At 42.8% G+C, this 20,468-nt stretch overlaps 1 protein-coding gene across 1 annotated transcript in view; it reads right to left on the bottom strand.

Annotated features, from left to right (window-relative positions):
- The window catches only part of HMCN1 (hemicentin 1), a 195,460-nt gene that overhangs the window by 73,838 nt on the left and 101,154 nt on the right, over window positions 1-20,468 (bottom strand). The window contains exons 30-42 of the mRNA XM_075422725.1: window positions 19,556-19,710; window positions 16,688-16,966; window positions 15,787-16,068; window positions 14,617-14,725; window positions 13,873-14,042; window positions 13,480-13,634; window positions 12,572-12,695; window positions 11,135-11,236; window positions 8,692-8,868; window positions 6,086-6,237; window positions 5,194-5,317; window positions 1,032-1,207; window positions 623-719 (exon numbers count right to left, since the gene is read on the bottom strand). Coding sequence (XP_075278840.1) covers window positions 623-719; window positions 1,032-1,207; window positions 5,194-5,317; window positions 6,086-6,237; window positions 8,692-8,868; window positions 11,135-11,236; window positions 12,572-12,695; window positions 13,480-13,634; window positions 13,873-14,042; window positions 14,617-14,725; window positions 15,787-16,068; window positions 16,688-16,966; window positions 19,556-19,710 — 2,102 coding nt within the window. The remainder of the gene's footprint in view (window positions 1-622; window positions 720-1,031; window positions 1,208-5,193; window positions 5,318-6,085; window positions 6,238-8,691; window positions 8,869-11,134; window positions 11,237-12,571; window positions 12,696-13,479; window positions 13,635-13,872; window positions 14,043-14,616; window positions 14,726-15,786; window positions 16,069-16,687; window positions 16,967-19,555; window positions 19,711-20,468) is intronic.

Here is a 20,468-nt window from a genome sequence, read left to right as displayed (position 1 = left end):
GTTAGCTATTTCTAGCCTTGCGTTTTCAAAGAAAGAAATTAATTTGTAACAGCAGAAAAAGGCACATGGTAATTAGCATATGAGAATAAAATGATGATGCAGAAAAAACCTACTCAAAATCAACGATTCAGATACATGTTCTAAGCCACGTTCATCATCTAGCCATCGAAACATTTTACTAAAGCTACTGTTATGGTTCCACACTGATAACCTTGCAGGGCAAATAGCTAGGTAAAGCTGCTTTTCTTTATCTGAATTTCCATGCTTAAGCATTTAAAGAAGTAGAAAGTTGGTAGTTTTCTTTACGGGGCATTAGAGTGCACAAATAGCAGCTATCGAGACAAACTCAGTTAGTTACAGCTCTAAACTACCACCGTGCATGCAAAGCCAGCCTGACAAAGGCCTGCGAAGTGGCTGGTATTAATTTAGAACCAAACCACAGCAATTTGGAAAATGCATGCACTTTCTTAGGACTGTTAAAACCACAGAAAATATAACAACATCTCCCTGCAAGAACCTCAGCAATTCCGTGTTTATGAACTACAGAGGGTGTCAGTGTCCCACATGATAATTCCATTCTGAGCCCCGTTCCCATTCCTGGAATAAGCTTAACAAATCTTACCCCAAATATTCACATTATAGTTCTTTTCAGTTTTCCCAGCAACATTTGTCGCTTCGCAAGTGTAACGGCCAGTGTCCTGTACTTGAGCTCCTTCAATCTAGGAAGAAAACAAAAACCTGGATCTTTTTCTTCTTACTTTGTTATACACGAAACTTGCAGAGAGAGGTTGTTCAGGTTTCAATTCTCATTTTTACATATGTGTCTCGAAATGTTAATAATAACAGGATTACTCCTGCAAGTTCTGTACACAAACTTCTAGGTCTCTATGACCTCCCTCACTCCTCACCCACCACTCACTATTGCACCAGAGGGTCTAACGCTGCCCAGACTCTAACGGGCACCTAGCACCTTCCTGGTGGGGACACTCCCCGGAAAGCAATCGCCACCAGAGCGCAACTGCCCAGCTCACCTTCAGTACACTTCCATCTTCGGAGATGCTGAGACCTGGCTTCTGCAGCAAGGGCCGGCCGTCTTTGAGCCACGTCAGCACGGGCGGGGGAACAGCATTGCTCTGGCAGAGCAGCTCCACTGCCTGGCTGATGAGCACGGAGACATTCTGCTCCTCTCCCATGATGTTTGGTGGAACTACAGCAATAAATCCAAACAAAGGGCTTTTGGGCATTGTGGAATTCCCAGAGTAAACATACTGTGGAGTTGGCAGTTTTCATTTAACAGAAATGAAATGGCAGTTACTACCTTTCTGACGCACAACTTCAGTCTCCTTTATATCACAAAAAGCACCAGAATAATTTTGTTACTTACAGAATATCCTCTACACAAGGTATATGCTAGCGAGATATCAGCTACAGATAAATCATGTAGGTAAGCCGAGACTAGCCACACAAATACTTGAAATACAGTTAGAAAGGAAAATAACCAGGATATAAAGAATGGGGAAGTACATTCCTGCTGAAAAAAAAAAAGACCTGATGAGTGAAGAGACTCAAAAGATAATAATCAGACACAGAGGCTGAAAATGTCTTGAACTGTTTCAGATAGTGCCAAGATGGATATTTGGCTTTAAGGACAACTCTGACTTTAAGAAGAATTTTGTCCAGAGATGGCCAAATACGGGAGGCAGAATGAGAACTCGCAGTCAAAGGAATAGGTTAATGACTTAACCCTCAAGTCATAATCTACAAATACTTTATTGTCTATCTGTTTGGTGTGGTACCTGCTAGCTAATTGTTGCAATTGTTAGCACTGAGCGCTCTATTTAGGTTTGTACTACAGTTTCAGCAATAACATTATTCCACTATTATGTCCAAATTATAGGGCAGAAAAAAACAGCTTTTGGAATGAAGGTTTTATGTGTAGAAGAAAAAAAATGCTTCTGGACACATAAATTGAAGCCCATCAGTTGTTCTTCAGCTGTATAAATATTTAAGAAAATGCATTTTTCCCCACATTTTTAATTGTTTATGTTTCCACAGTCAGAGAAACAAAGCAACTGAAAAGGCAACTGAGAACTGAAACTTGGAACACAGCAAGTCAGCAGTCTTCCATGGAACAAGTGTTTGTGGCCGGAGTGGAAAAGAACGCAAGGGAAACACAGGACGGACAAGATGAGCTCAAATGAAAAGATTAAAGACCGAAAACTGTTTGCTGTCTATGGCTTTGTATCAGTATTCACGGCTGAGCCGACGTCCTTTGGTAGTGGCGTGCTGCACCATCAGGCAGAGGAAAGCTTGGGAGATTCCCTCAAGGCAGCCTGGAGTCACCGACAAGACATTGCCACATTCAGAGTTTTGAAGTATTTTGGACTTGGAAAAGAGCAGAACCAGGGCAGGCCGTCACGGCCCGCAGTGCTGCTGCTTACCCCGGCTCTGCCGGAGGCTCCCGGACCGGACCGGAGCCAGGGAGACAGCGCCGGGGCGGACGCGCCTGCCGCAGGCATCACAGCAAGTGGCGGGGCTTTGCATCGCTAACACGAGTAGCTGCAGCAAACTGCGGAGAGCAGCAGGGCTGCTACTGGGCTGCTCGAGCACGACCAGCAAGAGAATTCCTGTTCGTGCTCTTAATGGCAAGTATGTTCTAAAATCCTTCAAGCAGATCATAGCGATTCCCTCTCCTTTCTCATCATTTAAATACATACAGCATGTTGATTGGAAACTCTTGACATTAATGCGACATTAAGTCTGCAATTAAAAGATCTACAAAGTCAAAACTCTCCTAGCAAGTATTACTTAATCTGGCTACACGCATCCAGCACGATGTTTTGCTTGTTGTGTACTAAGACTGTCCAGTTTGCCCAAAAAAGTTGACCAGGGCCAAATACAAGAACCTTTATTGTCACATTTCCTTCACTACTTCGTTTTGCAATCCATTGCTCCAGAAACTGTGGGTCTGACAGCACAAAATATTGGGGTAAGAAGAAGGGAAGCAGTGGGTCTGTCTGTGAGAAATGTTTTGGGCTTCAACAAAACGATACTGAATTAATTAGTACACGTGAGATTACAAAATGTCCCAAAGTGGTACACAGTAAACCAACAACACAGTTCTCACGATGTCCAGAAAAATAACATTAACAATAAAGCTTTGTTTTTCTTGCACGGGAAGCACTAAGCAGAGCAGCAGATTTCACAGTTTGGAAATAATTTAGGGAAAAGTCTGGTCTCTATGGATAAGAAATATAGCAACTGAAAAAAAATTCTGTTTATCTTACTTTCTATGTAGAATTCACAAATGCTGAGATTCTTTACGAACGTTGTGAAACTGAAAATTGGAAGCTGATCCGTTACTGCAGAAGGCAAATTCATTTCCAAATACTTTTCCACCAATTACTTTTCCTCTCAGCTAAATGAATTGAAATGTGTTCAAAAGGAAACTGAGTTTATGAAACATAGAGAGACAGACACTAAAGCACTTGTTTCTGAAGGAACAGTGTTTAAAATTAACCTAATTATGCTCATAGTAACTATATGCTACCCAGACTGTTCCAACTCCTAGACCAGATTAGCAGACCACACATTTCTAACCATCTCAGCTCCAACTGCACTCCAAATTATTTTCCTCCTGTGACTTCTTAATTAGATTACCCATATGAGGCAAGTCCTAAGAGTAATATTACGTTTTGGTGACAGCCTCACTCAAGCTGGCCCTGCAGCTGAGCTCAACCCTGGCCAGCTTCTCATACAATAGTAATTTTATACAAACACAACTTCTAACTAATTCTTTTAATTTCATGTAGCTAAAATGGGCAGAGGTTCCAGAAAATAAAAGAGAAATCATAAATATATCCATGTCACTTGTGTGGTTATGTGTACATACACACGTCTCCTCAAACTCCAAAAGGGACCTGGATATGCCAGACACCAAACATTCCAGCCCATGCCAACCTTGAGCTTGCTTGCCATGCCAGAGTCCTGACTTGCTGAACTGCCCCTTGCAGATGCAAAAGTAGCCATGACTCCAGTCACGAGTATCCTAACCACAGTGCACTTACGAGGCAGTCAATTCTGAAAGCCAAACCAGCAAACAAAGAACCTGGCCAGCTCTCCCTATTCACCTTAGAAAACACCCAAACTTCTAACTGCTCTTGCAAGATTTTTCAGACTTCTGCTTACGGTTGCCAAAAAGCTAGAGATTGGCAGAACCAAAGCAGTTCTCTCTCCACTGACCTATTGAAAGGAGAGGCAAAACCACAAAGCTTCTTCAAGTCCAAACTCCTCTCTCCACATCTGGTACAAGATTTCTAAAACAAATGGCAGATCACCATTCATCCTCATTTCACTGGTGCACAAAACCACTCGGCTATCCGGGGAAACTTAAAACTTGCCACAGTCAAACTCCCTGGCATTCCTCGGGGCAGTGTGTCATGTTCCTTGACATCTGCACATCACCAATGACCTCGTGAGAACACTGTATGAAAAGGCATCTTATACAAGTTACAAAAAAAATGAGGATGAAGCTCATACAGGTTACAATAAATCAGGAGGAAGGATGAATTTACAATAAGTTCAGTCAAAAAGACTTCAGAATCAACTTCCTGACATAATTTGGAAAACCGACAGAGTACAAAAGAGATGTATTTCCTCCTTCTTGAAAGAGACAAAGATGACAGGTTGGGCTCAAGACAGTGTCACCATTAGCACTAAAGAAGTCACCGCCCTTTGGAGAGGCATAGCAAGGCTTGCAAACGGAACAGGACCTGGAGAGCTGTATGGCCAACTCACACTGATGCATTCTGCTCCAACAAAGACAACTCAGCGCTGGCCCCAATAGTATCTTTTGCCTGTGGGATCTACCTGTTTTTTATACAAACACCTATTTTCTCCTATCACTTATAAATGAGCCTTTATGCATTAAGCTTACAAATTCACTGTTGCAGCTACATTTCTTCAAAGATACACAGCAAAACATATCTACATACTTTAATACATGCGCACACATGTGTATATATATTTTTACATACATACACACACACCCCTCCTCCTCACTTTGCCTTCCATTATGGCTTGGAACCATTTTTATTTGATGTTGCTAAAGGTCTGGGCCACAGTGTGTTTAATTTAAGCTCCATGAACAGTTCTCATGACCAAAAAAATCAGGAATTTGTCAGAAAATCTTACCATAAACTCTGAGATCGATATCTCTCTGGCTCTCACCCGCAGCATTCACTGCGACACAAGTGTATTTTCCTGTGTCACTGATCTGAGCACTAGTCAACGCCAAGACGCGTCCCCCAGACAGCACCTGCAATACAAGCACGGCACACTCAGAACACACCCCTTCGTGTGAAACACCAGCAGAGAGAACTGTTCGGCTGCATTTCAAACTTCAGCACTTGTTCTGCCACTCCTTTCACCACCTCTCTGTTCCCTGTGCTCTTCCCTGCACTCCGTTGTTCTCTTTTGATGGAGACCTGCAAAAGCAGAAGTCTACCTTCATGCAAGGCCGGGGGGAACTCCTGGTGGTCGCAAGTCTTTGCAGGATCCGGACATTCCTCTCTCCCACCAGTTTCAGGCATTCTGTCACACCTTTTGTCTGTGCCCCGAGTTGTCCCCAGAGTACACAGATTTCCTCTCTTTCCTTTCAGGTCATAAAATTAGCTTTCAAAAAGCTCCTTTTAACTCAGAAATATCTCCTTACATCGGGGTGGGGGTTTTTTATCTGAATTACTCTTTTATGTAATGAGATACTACACGACCTTGAGCTCTACAGCTCTCTTCAGCATAGCAATATGGTCCAATTTCCTTTTCTTGCCAGTAACTGAAAAAATGTGCTGATGCAAACTCTTACTCGGTATGAAATCAGTGGAGAGGACCACCTTCTTTCAATTATCCCCATCTACTTCACACAGTAATTACTGGAGCTAAGCTCACACCAATAACCTACACAGCAACAGGCCCTACACTCCCATTCCAGCATCTCTAGTTTATTCTGTCCCATTAAACTGCACCAGTTTAAAAGTCCCCCACCACGTCAGGAAACACCACAGAGAGCAGGATTTGAACCCAGCACCTGGAGTCCGTCGCTGAAGCTGGAAACCGGGCTACCATCTTTCAGCCAGGTCAGAATAGGCGCAGGGATGCCTCTTGCCTCACACTCCAGTCGCACCAGATTATTAACCACCACTGCCATCATGTCACTGCTGCCCGAGATTGACGGTGGGACTGGAAAAAAAACAAACCAAAGCTGAAACAGCTACGTGAGATTATTAATCACAATGAAATTAAATGGGCCGCTTACTTTTGCACGTTATTTCTTTTTCTTCAAGGCACTACATTGTTGGAAAGATTTTCCACGTCACTCCTACCGAACTCTTGTCATTTATTTGCTCTGTGCCAAACCCTGCTTTTTCCACGCACAAGCAGTCAGATAACTTCAGTGCAACTGCTGTGAGCAAGGTGAGCAGGACTGGGCCCCAGCCCATAGGACAGCTGCGAAACCCAGGAACCATAACGTAAACCCAGAAAACATTCCCTCAAACTTGTATAATATTCCATTTAGACCTTGTGAAAGGCATTAAGAGTGGCGGGGATTAAAGAAAGAAGTTGATCATATAAACTGCATAAAGCAAATATATCCACACAGTAATAAATTGGCCTTGCCGAGCATATGTGAACATTTACCAGATTAGACTGTATAACATCTATCTGATGCTAAAAAACATCTTCATGGAACATCTCAAAACACTTACTACAAGTATAGAGCCTAGCAAATTTTGTAGTGCTATGTTAAAAAGGGAGACAAGAAGCATTAAAAACGAGAGATGTTTCATTTATCAGGAGAATTCAAACAAACAATTTTATTTGCTCCTACCACTAATTACTTAGTAATAAAGCTTTACAGTCAGTATTAGTACAAAACTTAGAACGTGAAGTCACTCCTAGAAAGAGATGAGAACGGTGTGATCTACTCATCCTATGCGAGGAAAAAAACAAGTATAAAAGTCAGTACTGAAAGTAAGATTCATTAATAAATTCAGCAACCTCTAACAGCCTGTACCTCAGGGTACCTACTCTAAGATAAATACCAGTAATAGCAGAAATGGCAGAAAAAAGCAAGTGTGATTTTATAATCTTTTTTCCCCACATGCACACAGTTCCCCTATTTCACTACAATAGCACCCGTTGTTCCTAAATGGTGAAAAAGTTAGTCATGAGAAAGAAGGGGAAAAATCTGCATACAGTGAGGTCATGGGAATATACTAAACTGGAATTCAACCTGCTTCCTCCAGCAGGCCGGCCTCGTTTCATTAATGTTCAGCCTGCAGTACGAAGCATTGCTTTTAATGCAAAAATGATCTGATAATTTCTACCATGGCTGCTGCATCCACAACACTCTTAACAACAGCAGCCATTGAACACAACCGGTAATCAACCAACGGAGGCGCTCATCCACAATGCCGAGCACCACACAGAAATCTAGACAGGCTTTCAGCAAACGCAGCGTAACTTTCTGTCCTTGACACTTCAGCCTGTTCTCCATCACGTAGCCATTCTGGCTTCCAGTGTTAAGGGGGGAAAACACGCAAGTTTTCTCTCCTCAGACTCATGAACTGGCTGATTAACTTGTTCAAGGTAAACTCAAAAAGCACTCCATGGTAAGCCTGGCACGATGCAAGCTGAATTAAGTAGGTTCATGGATAGGTGTTTCAGCTTCCTTCGATGCAATTAGTTCTAGCTGCAACTGCATATATTCTGTTCTGGAAGGGGAAACAATTTTATGTGTCTAAGTCAGAAAGTATTACTTCCCTCGAAAACTCCAGACGTGTCCGCTGAAATTCCACCACATGCTTGCGCTCAGGAGTTCTTTTTCACTTTTTCGGTTTAACCTGAATAATGACCTTGGCTCTAAATATTTCCTGGGAATTAATCACTGGGTGGGGTTAATTGCCTTTGACCATATCTTGAGCCACCAGTTTTTCCCATGGCGGTCATTAATTCTGTGGAAATGTACTGCCCAACTCATTAATTGTTAATTAACACTAATAGGAACTACATACTCTGCGCGCATCTCAGCTGGGGACACTGTGCCAAATTTGGGGCACAGTTTTGCATGGAAGACTCCCACAGAAAACCAGCTACATGCATATGCATGTATCAAAGATAAGAACTTGGACTACGGCCCCATCCAAAATCCACTGCAATCAGTGGAAAAGCTCCAGTTTGGCTTTTGATCAGGTGTCTTCTGTCTGCAAACACCCACACTTCCACTTCATCTCATTAGACACAGTACATTTTTCCTAAAAACTCTTGGATTATGAAAGAACATTTGAGCTGGGTCCTTTCTTTATCTGCTGTGAGCTTTAAAGTCATCTACAGCAAAACCCAGCAATTGCAGAGCCTTCCAAATTGCTGAAGTGCTGACATAAATACCTGTTCCACAAACCTGGTGCCTCTGCTCATTATTCTTAGAGCTGACTTCCCCCACCACCTTTTCCCAATTCAAAATATGTATTCTAATATCACCAAAAACCAGAAGAGTGAACTTGCTTCCCTCTCCCCCGTGCCGTGTCTCTTACAGTACGACAGTGCGACGAGCGACGGTAAGTCTGCTCAGCAGACTGGAAAAGAGAGGAGGTGGTGCAGACAGGAGGTTTCTGTAAGCTTTACAAGACTCACCGTGAACCTGCAGACTGTAAAGCAGCTCAGCCATGCCCGCTGTGTTGACAGCCACACACTTATAAACGCCGGTGTCGGAGATCTGCGCGCCCTCAATCTGCAGCACCTGCCCTCGGCGCAGGACCGCGGTGCTCGCAGCGCTGGTAAGTGGCCGACCGTCTTTGTACCACGCGATAGCTGCGGAATGGAAGGGAAGGCGGAAAAGTTGCCCAAAATACCCCCTTTACAAACTAAGGGAGCAAACAGCCTTCAAACTTTCCATCTAAGTTTTCAGATGTGTACCACCAACATTTACAAACCAGTATCAACATCAAGCATAATTAATAACAATAAAAAGGAACTAGAAAATGAGGAAATCGGTAACATTTGTGCAAAATACTGACTGTGCCTAGAGAATTCTATAGCAAACTTGGCAACTTGCGCACCATGTATTTATGAAAAAATGTGCTGAAGTTAAAAAATTATCAGACAAAGCATACTGAGAGAGGATTTACTCATCTCATACCACAGCCAACAGCAGTTGTTTAAAACCACGCAGTAATATGATACATATCATTTTCTCACCTTTTACCCTAAAGTACTGCTATAACAAACTGAACTACCCGGGAAAGTTCACAGAATCAAAGCGCAAGCAATCAAATCAAAGTTCAACTGGCAGGCTGAAAAACTGAAAATAAAGCCCAGAAAACTGGTATTACACCACAAGAAAATTTTCTAGGAACTTGATAATCTACACAAACGGAGGATCCTTTGCATCTCAGCCAGAAGACGGCACCCTCCAGCAGCAGTACGTGTAACTGATGTTCCACTGGCATCATTCCCTACTCGGTGAGAGGAGCCTGGTACTTACGGAACCATTTGCCATGGCACACAAGTTTTCTGTGAAAGACACACATTGAAGCAGGAACCTGGCCTGACCGCTGAGCAAGACTGCAGGCAAGCTGCCTTTTCAGCGTGCTGCTGTGCCATCGCTTTTCTTAGCTGATGTCGTATCTTGACATCAGTATGTAGCATCACACCATACATAAAAGAGGTGAACAAACTGCTTTTATTGTATAAATTATATGAATGCCATTCTTTTAATTGTTTGTCCTAAAACAACTGGCAATTTGATGAGGAAAAAAGAGTGCAAAATAGAGACAAAATCCTTATGTTTTCATAACATTTTACATATACCCTCAATAATTTCAGATTTTGTTTCATACAGGTATAAATGATTCTAGCAAGTGATATTTTGCCGAGAATTAATTCTTTAAAATGTGGAGAAGATGAACCTGGATTCTCACCTGAACTTTAGTAACATCTTTCTTCTGAAAATGGGACTATCACCAGCACAAGAATAAACTGTTATACTAGATGTAACATATTAGTTATACACTATACCCCAAGTTTTGCTGTACAATAATTAATGCAGAAAATTATTCTCATATTAATAAGGTATTTTTATATCCCATCAGAAGATGGTGGGAACAAAAAACACGCACTGGAAAAAAGAAGGAAATAAAAATTTATCTGCGTATCTCAACAAGCAGAACAAAAAAAGATTAACTGTAATAAAAGACCTAATCCAAAAAATCCTAGCACTGAAAGAATCCCAGCAATGAAATAACTAAAATACAGATTGTTTTAGATTTTTTTCAGTTCAGAAATAATTCAAAATATCCATCAGCATAAACAGGAGCCAAACTCCTTCAGCTCTCACTTGGGTAAATGTTTATGATTTCTATGGGGAAACTTGCCTTAAGAAAAAAGGCAAAAAAGTATAATTCCACAAAAAGTGAGGAAAATAAAACAGCCACTGATATACGTGGCCTAGTTTTCAAAGCTTACACTATAAGGAGAGCCCACAAATTCATTGTATAAATGAATAATATAAATTGTATAATTTATCATCAGGGCAACCCACAGAAAGCACTGTACACACACAGCAAATCTACTCGTTCTCACAGGCAAAGGGCCATGACCAAAGAGCCTCCTGTTGACGTCAGCAGGCTTTAGGTAAGGTCCTAGGCACAGCCACACTTGACAGGCACACTCCATACGGCCACACATGACAGGCACACTCCATACACAAGGTATTGTTTTAACTCTGCCCTATACTAGAAAATATTGGCCTGACAGGGGAAAAGAGTGGATGTATCCAAAGCTGATTTAGCAGAAGTCTAACGAGATTCTTGTCTACGGACAGGGTATTGCCATACGTGCAAGGGAGCAGATTATCCTCCATTTAATTCAAAATGGTGGGGATTACGGAATTCCTCAACACTTACTCCACGTCAGTTGATATACTGACATTTCCCGTTATACATAGCATTTAATATTTTCTAGCTAAAAAACCACAGAATCAACCTCGTGTTCAGAATACCCATTCCTTTCAAAAGACACGGAAAAGTGAAAACCTCTTCTCCGCTCTGCTGATGCTCTCAACGGTGCATGTGCATACCTGGCGGAGGGCTCCCAGACGCTCTGCACTCAAGATGGATTGGATTATTCACCACCACTGTTTCATTTAACGTTTTCCCTGCATCTTCCAGACTGGGTGGTTCTGGGAAAAGACAAAGGCATCAGGTTTTCATTAGTTCAGCCACCCAGCTAGCAGAACATCCAATCACAACGTAATCTGCCCTCTGAGAAACGTTCAGCAATGAACTGCACAAGCTGCAACTAACTGCCTGACGACCAAGGCATTTCTCAAGAAAGTTCGTCTTTGGAATGGGAATACTCTCTAATTACATAACCTCAATAGTGTTAAGAGGAATAACACATTATTACTTTTTATTTTTTCAGGAAAAATGGCACTTGAAATGGACTCGTAGGAAACGGGTGCACAATATAGAAGAGTAATTCTTCTAACGTGGCAAGCTCATCTCACTTGAGCTGGTAACATTACACTGAATGTTGTATATGGCTTTAACAAAGCAGGACTCTCTACCTTACTACAGTCTATAAATTCGCAAAACAACAGAAACACCAGATAATGACACTTTGAACATGAAGACTGCGAACAAAAGAGGTGTTTGTGAGCATGGGATTGAGACTATAATTAACTACAATGCAATTATCATGCTATAGAATGAGTATGGTTTCTCTTTCTTATTCATGGAGATACTCCAATCTCTCTTCATTTCAGTTTAACATTTTCCAGTCCCTGGAAACTTGTGTTGACCATGAAAGTCAACATAATCCTACTCCTTGTGAGCATTTTGCCACAGTCCATCCCTGCACCTCCTGTATCCCTTGAGGACTGGGTCACATCAAGAATGCACAACACTCCGTGACCACTTCTGAGGCAAATACACATAAATCATGGTGAGACTCTTTATTAAATTCCTATGCAAGCAACAGTTTCTCAAGTTTCCCTGATTCCTTTCCTACTGTTTCTGGCTGCAAAATAAAATTTCTTTTAAACAGTTTGAAAAATCCCCTCATTAGAGAGTGTTTCTTTCTCAGACAAGGCATTCCTGTAAAATTTCCCCACTGCACGGTCACGGGGAATGCCACTATCCCCAGAAGACTTGGATCAAACTAGTAACGGCAGCAGCGGTACATCACATCTTGATTCAGAAACACAGAGCACCCTTCTGAGTGGTGGGTTAGTGCAACGCGTTAGGCTTCTCGGGGTACCGCTGCACAGCAGAGTTAACTGGAAAGCCATTTGTTTCTGTGGCTCCTGGTACCACACAAGAAAGGCTAAATCCCAAGAAAGACAGCTTTTGCACTGACTTCTTACTAATGGACTGGGACAAAGAAAGAAAACCGAAAGATGGGTGTGCAGACACAACAAAAACGCCCGAGAGCTTAGAAAAGAAGGGAATACAGATGTAAAAACGCTGCCTCCAAACAGCCAAGTTTAGCTTCTAACTAGAGGCAGAAACATTACCATGCACATGAAGCCGAACGTGCTGTTGGGCTTCTCCTGCAGCATTTGTTGCCACACAAGTGTACCGGCCACCATCTTCGAGCAGGGCCTTGACAACTTGCAGAATACGGCCTGAGGACTCCAGCTGTACCAAAACAGAGAGCAGGGAACCACTTTACACAACGATCCCAGGCAGAGCATGAAGCATAACGGCAAAGCAGACGTTTACGCTGAATACAGCCAGCCTCATCTTCCTCCTAACCTGAGGCTAATATTCATGCAAGAGGCGTCATGGTTCAGAGACGTCCGTGTCCCTGGGACACCAGGATTATTAGCTGTTCAGCTGTGAGGAGACCTAGATGGCAGAGGGGCAGGCAAGCACGGTGAAGAGGAGGCTGCAGGCAGAGAGAGCTGCCGCTGGCAAGATGTCAAAAACCGCTCCAGCTTAAAGTAAACCAAAGCCGTCACAAGCGCTTGACCGCGGGAGCATGCAAGCACCAGGAAGGGCTGTTCGTTGAAAACCAGAAGCTCACAATGAGAAGGGGACGGACAGGTAGGCGCTGCAATGGCAGTGCTAACAGAAAAATGCATCTAAATCCCGCCTCACAGTTTCACGTGGGTAGAGCCACCTCCAAATGGGCAGACAATCAGACCTGGAAGGTTAAAGTACAACTGAAAGGAGCTGGATCCTGAATTTAGTGACGGACTCTTCTGGTACGGAGGTGTCTAATAGGATTCAGTCTACTACACACTGCTATTCAATCTGAGATACCATCCTGTTCAGGTAAAAAGCCCATCGCTCTCCACAACGGATCTTTAGCATCTTCGTATCACAGCATGAGGGAAGCAAAAGGAAAAGAAGCGCTAACATGTATAACTTGCTGTAACTATCTTTCATGGTTTGGATGCCATAAAAGAGCAGTGCTTACTCTTATATTTCCTCTGGCCGTGTTTACTGGCTGGCCATCTTTCAGCCAGGTTATGGACGGGCTGGGAATGCCATTGGCTATGCACTGCAGTGTCACTGGCTTGTGGACCACAACTGCTCTCTCAGAAGTCCCAGCTGATTTGATGGTTGGAGGAACTGCAAGAAATCATAACCAAAACCATAAATGAAGTATCATTTGAACACCTACATTTAAATACATAGAAGCCATACACCACAGGTAAAAGCAGCTCTGCTTCTATTTCACCTACTCTCATCTCCAATTTTTTAACCTAGTAAAACAAACATTTACAGAAAATGTGAGCACCTTCTTGGCAGCAATTTAAAATAAAGGCAGTCTGCTGCTCCCTCCCACCCCCCGCCTTGAGTAACCTACCATGCACAGTAACATCAAATTCCCTTTCATGCTCTCCTGCCTTATTTGCAGCCACACATTTATAGCGGCCAGTGTCTGACACTTGAGCTTGAGAGATAAGAAGTTTTTCTCCATTTAATAAGATCTTATGTCCAGCTCCCTCTTCAACTGGCTGACCATCCTTCAACCACCTACCAAAAAGAAAGCACACTCTCAGATCTCTATGAAAGTAAGACCAGCAGCACTCCTAAAATGTGCACAGTTCTATTAAACAGAATGTCTCAGTAACTCTATTTGCATTTCTAGGAAGGTTTGGAGACGTCAGGTAGTATTCTGCTTTTCTGAGTGCCACGGACCGAAACGGATTCTCAGGAGAAGGGAGTACCAGGGAACAGGCACTAGAGAAGAACAGAAAGGTGACAGCTAGAAAGCAGTAGTGAAAGCGGATGTGGCAGACAGAAATCTCCAAAGCAAAAGCAATCATTGGTGGCAGATGGAAAGCACACATTTGCATTAGCAAGGGAACCAGAGTCGTCAGCTCTTGTTATCCATCCTAATTTCCAGGCCATGTATAGTGGAACAACATACCAATGCACTTAAAATCTTCATCCTGCCATGCGCGTGCCTGACACTGTCTGCAGTGGAGCCAGGATTTTGTCCTCCACCCATTAACCATCACTAACATGGGCAGTTCATAAAGACTACCTCCAAGCTCATCTAACCAACCAACAGATTTTTGTTCTACTGTCATAGCAATCCCCTTACGCGATAGTTGGTGAAGGTGTCCCTGTTGCTGAACAATCCAGCTCCAAAGGGCTATGGAGAATCACAATATAGTCCAAGAGCTCATCCCCACCTTCCACAAATGGTGGGACTGTAAGAGAGAAAAATCCATCAACACAAACATTAAGCACTAGAAATGTCATAAAAGTCTATCTCAAATAGTAATGTTACAAAAAAGAAAAAAACAATCTTGACATCTGTCTCACTTTGGGACATATGCAGGTTTGCAGTTCATCACTGTTCCTTTTACAGAGAAGTATCTACCCAATTATATTTTTTGGCTTCCAATTATTCTTCTCTTGCTAGTTTGTTTTTTCCAGCTTCTTTCTCAACAACCTTGTGAAGGAGCGGAGGGGGCTGGGGTGACTTTTAGCACCCTCTGTCAGCAGAAGGAGAAAGCAAAGATGCAGAGGACCCTCTTCCAGGTCCTCTCGCCCTGTCCGTTTCTCTGGCAGAAGCGGGGGGGCTGAGGAGGAAGCGCTGCCAGACAGCTCCCCCCAACTCCTTCACTGACTAGCAAGACCCCCGAGACCTGCCTGGAGCGGCAGAATGAACGCTCCACATCTGCACGCAATAGTACGCAATGTTCTTCAAGAGGGCAGCTCAAGGCCTAAAAACCAAGCCTTGAAAGTTCTTAAATAAACCCTTCCGTATCAGGAGAATGTGATTAACATTTGTACAGGTCATTTACTCAGAGACATTCAGAAAGGACTGCTGAGATGCAGATCGTGGTACAGTTTTCAATGGAAAAAGAAGAAAATCTTTTTCAAGAAAAGGTTCAAAATTTGCACAACACAACTCCAATTCAGAAAGATGTTCTCCTCCCCAGAGGCAACTACTCTGTAATATTTTTAATTGATATCTTTCATATCTACGATTTTCTTCCATGAAGACAAGTTGGAAGAATTTTAAAGGTTACTGAGAATAACATTTACCTACCACATGCACAAAAGCTCTTGAAGAACTAACCTGAAAGTAAGAATCTTCACGTTGTCCTGTAACCCTGGACAGAACAAGTGTGCAGTGCCCAAGTTTAACTAGATATGTGGCTTGACTAATTGATATTTCATATAACGATACCAACAAAAGTAAAAACCTCCTTCAGTAGGTTTATGGCAATGTGATAAATTAGTAGTTCTGTTGCTCACACACCTAAGATTTCAACTTCGTATTTGATTTCTTGTTCTCCAGCTACGCTCGTGGCCACACACAAATACTGGCCCCGGTCAGCCTCAACAGCGTTGAGAATCTCCAGTCTCTTCCCGCCAGCCGCAACGCGGAGCCGCTCGCTCGCTTGCACAGGCACACCGTCCTTCAGCCAGGCTAGGAGGGGCGGGGGGTTGCCAGCAGCTTTACACTCCAGCGTCAGGGAACTGCCAGCAACCACCTGCCTGTTCTGGGCTGTGTCAGCATCGCCCTCAATTACCGGAGGAACTGTAGAAAGGCAAAAATATATTGCAAGTGATTAATTTTGCAGCCAGAAAATGTACTGAGAGCAAATGGGCTAGTTCCTCCCCCACCACTTTGGCTCTATACACCATTATGTCACGCACAATTTCATGTGAGAATTTGCTGCCAGGGCAAGCCAAGACAAAGGGGAAACAGAGAAGTCAAATGCTGTAGTTCAATATTGACCAGCTGTACAAAACAGAGGATCTTCAGGGCCTTGAGAGGGAAGAACTAAATACCAAGGTCTTCAAACAGTATGCTAAAGCTCTCGCCAAAAGCGGCTATTTCAGGTAAGTGTTATTCAGCATGCACGTGTGAGAAAGAGAAAGGATACATGGAGAAGAAATAGTTCTGAGACTTCACCAAAGCATGGTATCAAGGCCTGTGAAACCAAGAGCTTTCCGAGCACGGAGCACATAAAGCACAGTGTGCAACACCCCCTCAGCACAGCCCTGCTGATCCAGGCCAGTCTTTCACCGCAGCCGCGGACTGCCGTTCCCCCCGACGGGTCTGCAAAGGCTGCTGGCGCTAGGAAGGCAGAGGAGCTTCCAGAATGCACCTCCTGTAACCTGGCAAATAGCAAGCTCAACAAGCTCCCACTCACCGTAGACATCCACGGCATATATCTTCTCAGCAGCGCCGGCAGCACTGGTCACGCGGCAGGTGTACTTTGCCGAATCCGAGACTTGGGCCTGAGGTATCTGCAGGAATTGCCCTCTGTCAACATACAGCGCTTGGGGACTGGAAATCACCGGGCGGCCGTCTTTGTACCACATAATGGTAGGAACAGGGATTCCCTTGGCTTCACATTCCAAATTTATAAGATTGTTGAGAAGCGCCGATACCTCTGTGGTAGTATTCCCTCCTTTGATACTAGGAGGGACTATTTCAAAAGACAAAACAACAGTATTAAAGCCTTAGTATACAAGTCTGTGTGGATTTAAATAGATTAAACATTAGAATGCTGTAAGAATAAAAGATTTGAGCTTAACCAGACTTCCAATCCTCCCGGTGTTTTTTGTTCGGGTTTTTTTTTCCCAGCATAGTTATACATTGCCTGTACCATTCTCCGGGGCACACAAAGAGCTGGAAGCATGAAGGAAACACAACATAAAGGGCCACCACATATTTAAGAAACAAGCATCACAGCAAGGGGCACTGCAAAGCATCGCTGCCTCACTAGAAGTACGTGGAAACCTTTCACCTCCCAGGCTCCAACACGTGCCAGGTTAGGGCACCTGGGCTCCGTGTGTCCTGCAACACACCTGGGCACGGCTCGGCCTCTTCCCGGCCTCGGAGGGGCAAAGCACGAGCAATCCCTGCACACCTTGGGAAGGGCGTCCTCCCAGCGAGGAACGGGGACCTGCTATTGAAAATACCAAATGCATCCAAGAGCCTCTGCACCACCGCAGTGGGAACTGCTCAGAACTCCAAACTTCTGAAGATGAAGTCACTTACTCTGAGACTAAATATGAGCTTAACAGTCTAGCTTTATGCTCCTATTTTTGAAACTTTTGGCCCATAGTCATTTCCCTTCCTCGCTAGGCAGCAGCACTCAGATTTTTCTAGCAAACAAGCTCTCGTGTAATTCAGCCAATATAAAGAGTTCGTAAATCTCTGTAGAAGTAATAAAAACACAGTGCAATTGGCAACAACTAAATTTATGACTGCTGAAAGTACCAGACACATCTGGCAGACACATTAACTCCTCTGCTGCCAAACACCCTTAGTAGATCCTAGACTTCCATAGTGTTCATTTAAAATGCCACTGCAGAAATGTAAAGCAAAGCACCAGGGAATGGATCTACACCCATGAGATGGATCTTGCAGATTATCAAACCATAATGAAATATTTTCCTAATTAAATAATTTGTTGCAAAAATACACAAACCTATAAAATATGCTGAAACACACTCAGTTCAAAGGCAAATGCATTTCTCCTGTCAGCAAATGCTTTCATCCAAAGATGGGGAACGGTTTTAACATGGTGTTTTGGGAAAATATCAAAGCCAAAAGCAGGGCTCAATATCTAAAACAAAGCAAGAACTAGCATCTATGTTCCTCGCTCCGTGAGCTTCCATTTGTCCAACCAGGATTAATAGGAAATTTAAAAGTAAAGTGATATCACAAATTCATCTCTCTCTTCTGAAGAACTTGAAGTAAGGTCTACTCATCTGGGAGGATTTTATTTGCATGGATTTTTTATCTCTCTAATTTCACAACAGCCACAATCACCTGCGAGTCCTCACAGCATTTTCTTCGTTCCCAAAGGAAAAGGGCTTCACTGTGACTGGTGTGCAGGCATATTTCTGTGCATGTTGTTGCTCCGTGCTTCAGAAACATCCCAGATGAGGGAAATAACGTCTTGTAAGTTCGCAGTTACCAGAATGAAAGACACGCAATCTTCAGGAGCACATCCATAGCAAATGAGGATTCACCAGCTTAAGGGCTCACGCGTTCCAACGCCCGCCCTTCGCAGTCCAGGCGCGACAGCGTTGTGCCGCCTATATTTCTGTACTTGTTTACCCTGATTTCTGCTAGCGCTGTGCTCTCTCAGTTTTCAGGTCTGACTGGGCTTTCACACACTCTTTGTCTTCCAAACTGAAAAACTCTTCCTCTTGTCTCCTTTGAAGTCTTCCTTCAAAAGCTGCTTCTTCATTTTTCCATGAATCTTTTCCCTCCTTTTCTCCCACCTGACAACCTCCTAATTTACATTAAACATCTCTACACCCATCACGGGAATTGTCTGTTCTCCATGTCTCTGCTAAGACTCCATTGCTTGTCAAAACTCAAAAAGTATACTCAGTGTGCCACAAACTTCACAACAATAATAGTGTTAATGTGGTTCTCATGCTAGCGCTCCTTCTCTTGCTATAAATGACCTCAGTTTACACCAAGATAAGCAAGATGACATACAATACTACCTGAAGATCATCTGGAACATTCTTTTTCAAAGACTATTTGGGCCTGATTCTTACTGGGCTCACATTTTACTTTATTCTTTTGCACTAACTTTAACTTATTTCTGTCTGAATTTACTCCTAGCACTAGGTTTAAGAAAATAAGACCATGAGTGTATTAAAACAAAAATCTTCTAATTAATTTTCTCCTCCTTAGAACAGTCAAAATAATAAAGCCACTGTGATAATAAAATAATCCAGTTGAAACTAATTAATAGCAAAATTTGAGAAGACCCTTCAAGATCTTTGGCTTTCACCAATTAAAAACTAATATAAAGCACATAAAAGCCACTTCAAGTCAAGCTTGCAAAGACTACATCCCTACTTCACTTGACAAACATAAAGGCTTAGAAAGATCACTTTGTCAACAGATGAGAACTAAGTTACCTTTATACACAAATTTTGCAAGATCAGACCCTTGATTTATATTTGTCTGAACATCTCCATTCAAAGAAGAAATCTTATGAGTAAAACTAAAGCATGTTGTAGGATCAGGCATTCCATAAACCTACCGTGGACGATCAGCTTGACCTCCTTAACTTGTTTGCCAGCAGTGTTGGTCACGCTGCACTGATAACGACCTTTGTCCATCCTTCGAGCGCTCTTTATGTGTAGAACTTGATCTTTGTCCAGAAGCTCAACGTTGGGATCACCCAAAAACAAAGGCCTGGAACAGAGATTATTTTCCTTCACAGAATTCTGACTCCATCCTTTCAGCATTAATTTAAACTGATGTAATAAGAAGGGGTCCTTTAATGGCAGTAATTGTACCATTAAAAGCACAATTTAGCACTAGAGCAACAGCATTAACCCAAAGAGCCATCATAAAGTGACAAACTATTATAATTAACTTTACTCCTAGTTTTTAGAGGAAACCACAATGCAAAAGTCCTTTAATCAGGTCATCCAGGATGCCAGCATCAGAGCCAGAGTCCTACTACTGACCTCAGTTTCTTTTTCTAACTACTTAGGTCATGACAGTCCTTTGCCCATAACAAAATGTCTGCATTTACTAGATGAAAGTGTCAATATACCAATACCAAAGAAACAGGAATTGTCACATCAGAATATCTGTGAGTACCAGCCAATGCCCAAACTGAACCACACGGCTAAACACCGACACTATTTAAAAACACAGCCCATTTTGGTTTTCAGCTGCCAAGAATTCTTCTCTCGGTATGCCTTCCTGGAAGATGAGATGAAGAACTGAAACATGCAGGCTACAATGTTTTAAAACCTTTAATGTATATATGCAGAACTGCACGAGGTGTTAGCTAGAAAAATATTTTAGATGGATACTGTGTACGAATGAAAAAATCGTCAGCAAAAACACTGTATTTTAACTGATGATATATTTAAAATAATCCAGACACAATAAACTCAAAGAAATGGCAACGCTTATCTTGGTTTAAGCGTCGTCTGGTG

Source organism: Opisthocomus hoazin, chromosome 6, assembly GCF_030867145.1.
Source record: "Opisthocomus hoazin isolate bOpiHoa1 chromosome 6, bOpiHoa1.hap1, whole genome shotgun sequence".
NCBI classification, from domain to species: Eukaryota; Metazoa; Chordata; class Aves; order Opisthocomiformes; family Opisthocomidae; genus Opisthocomus; species Opisthocomus hoazin.
This window is presented reverse-complemented; position numbering and strand designations above follow the sequence as displayed.